The sequence below is a fragment of the Cyphellophora attinorum genome (assembly GCF_001299255.1).
Source record: "Cyphellophora attinorum strain CBS 131958 chromosome Unknown Contig1, whole genome shotgun sequence".
NCBI lineage: Eukaryota > Fungi > Ascomycota > Eurotiomycetes > Chaetothyriales > Cyphellophoraceae > Cyphellophora > Cyphellophora attinorum.
In genome coordinates this window covers 232,687-233,703 of record NW_017253229.1, presented here as the reverse complement: position 1 = coordinate 233,703, position 1,017 = coordinate 232,687, and the positions used below count along the sequence as shown (strand labels likewise).

At 51.9% G+C, this 1,017-nt stretch overlaps 1 protein-coding gene across 1 annotated transcript; it reads left to right on the top strand.

The window, feature by feature from the left end:
* On the top strand, nucleotides 1-804 carry AB675_320 (uncharacterized protein; the record flags this gene model as incomplete). Its single annotated transcript, XM_018143241.1, has 2 exons — nucleotides 1-47; nucleotides 708-804. The coding sequence occupies 2 exons, from the start codon at nucleotides 1-3 to the stop codon at nucleotides 802-804; spliced, it is 144 nt and encodes a 47-aa protein (XP_018005687.1).
* Nucleotides 805-1,017: the final 213 nt, after the last annotated feature.

Genomic DNA, 1,017 nt, shown 5'->3' with positions numbered 1-1,017 from the left:
ATGGCGGGCTTCAAGCTGTATATCGTTATTGCTCAGCGTGACAGCATGTCCGTTTCCTTTCTAGACGCCATCGCTTTGTGACTCTCAAGGGCGGTCACATCCCCGATGCAGTATGCACACAGACCCTTCCTCACTATCGGCCAGCCAGGTCTTCCATGTCGAAGAACGCTCTGTCGTGGTTCCGGCGCTATCTGTTCGTCGACTCTCAGCAGAATGGCAAGGATTGGTGCGAGACGAGTCGTGAACAACGTGACATTAGCTAGCCAAACACCAAGTAGGGACGTTTTCTACGCAGCAGAACACCTGATCGTCGCCATTGCAGAGTGTGCCCGGAAAAGGGTCAGCCGTCGAAAAATGCGATGTCCGCTACCCTGTCGGACGGCACTCTTCAGGCAGCGTCTACTTGAGTAACGAAGATGCATCTATCTATCTACTGAACCTCGCCTCTTTGCCGTGATGAGCGACGCTAGTCATCCAGCACAAGTATCATCAGCAGGTGTCGATAGCAAAAAGCAAAAAAGATGGACATCAACGAGACTCGAACTCGTATCCGCTTGTTAGCACGCTTTGCCGATCAGCCACAATGTCAAATGTGTGAAGGAGAATACATCGGGTTGTCGAATTGATACACAAATTTCTACACAAGGATGATATAAACACCTTTAGTATAATCTCGACGGCATTGATGGTTGACAGAGGCACCGAAGGCAGGTCGTCGTTGGTCTTGCAGCAGAGGACGACGACGTCGACGAAGAGACCATGACGGGAAACGTTCAGCATGGTGGCGGTTACCAACCAGATTGAAAGCTTGACAGCAGACTTCGTGCGGCAGGGTCCGCGCGTGGAAGGGCCGCATCAGAGCTAGAATGGCGCGAAAGGGGCATTGGGGCTGCATTGAGGAAAGCCTGCTTGCGCCAAAGTTAAGTTGCACCAGGCAACAACTTTCGATGGGGCATTCCTTGGTCTAGTGGATGACAATGGAGCTCGCGACTCCACACAAAACAAGTTTCGAGGCCT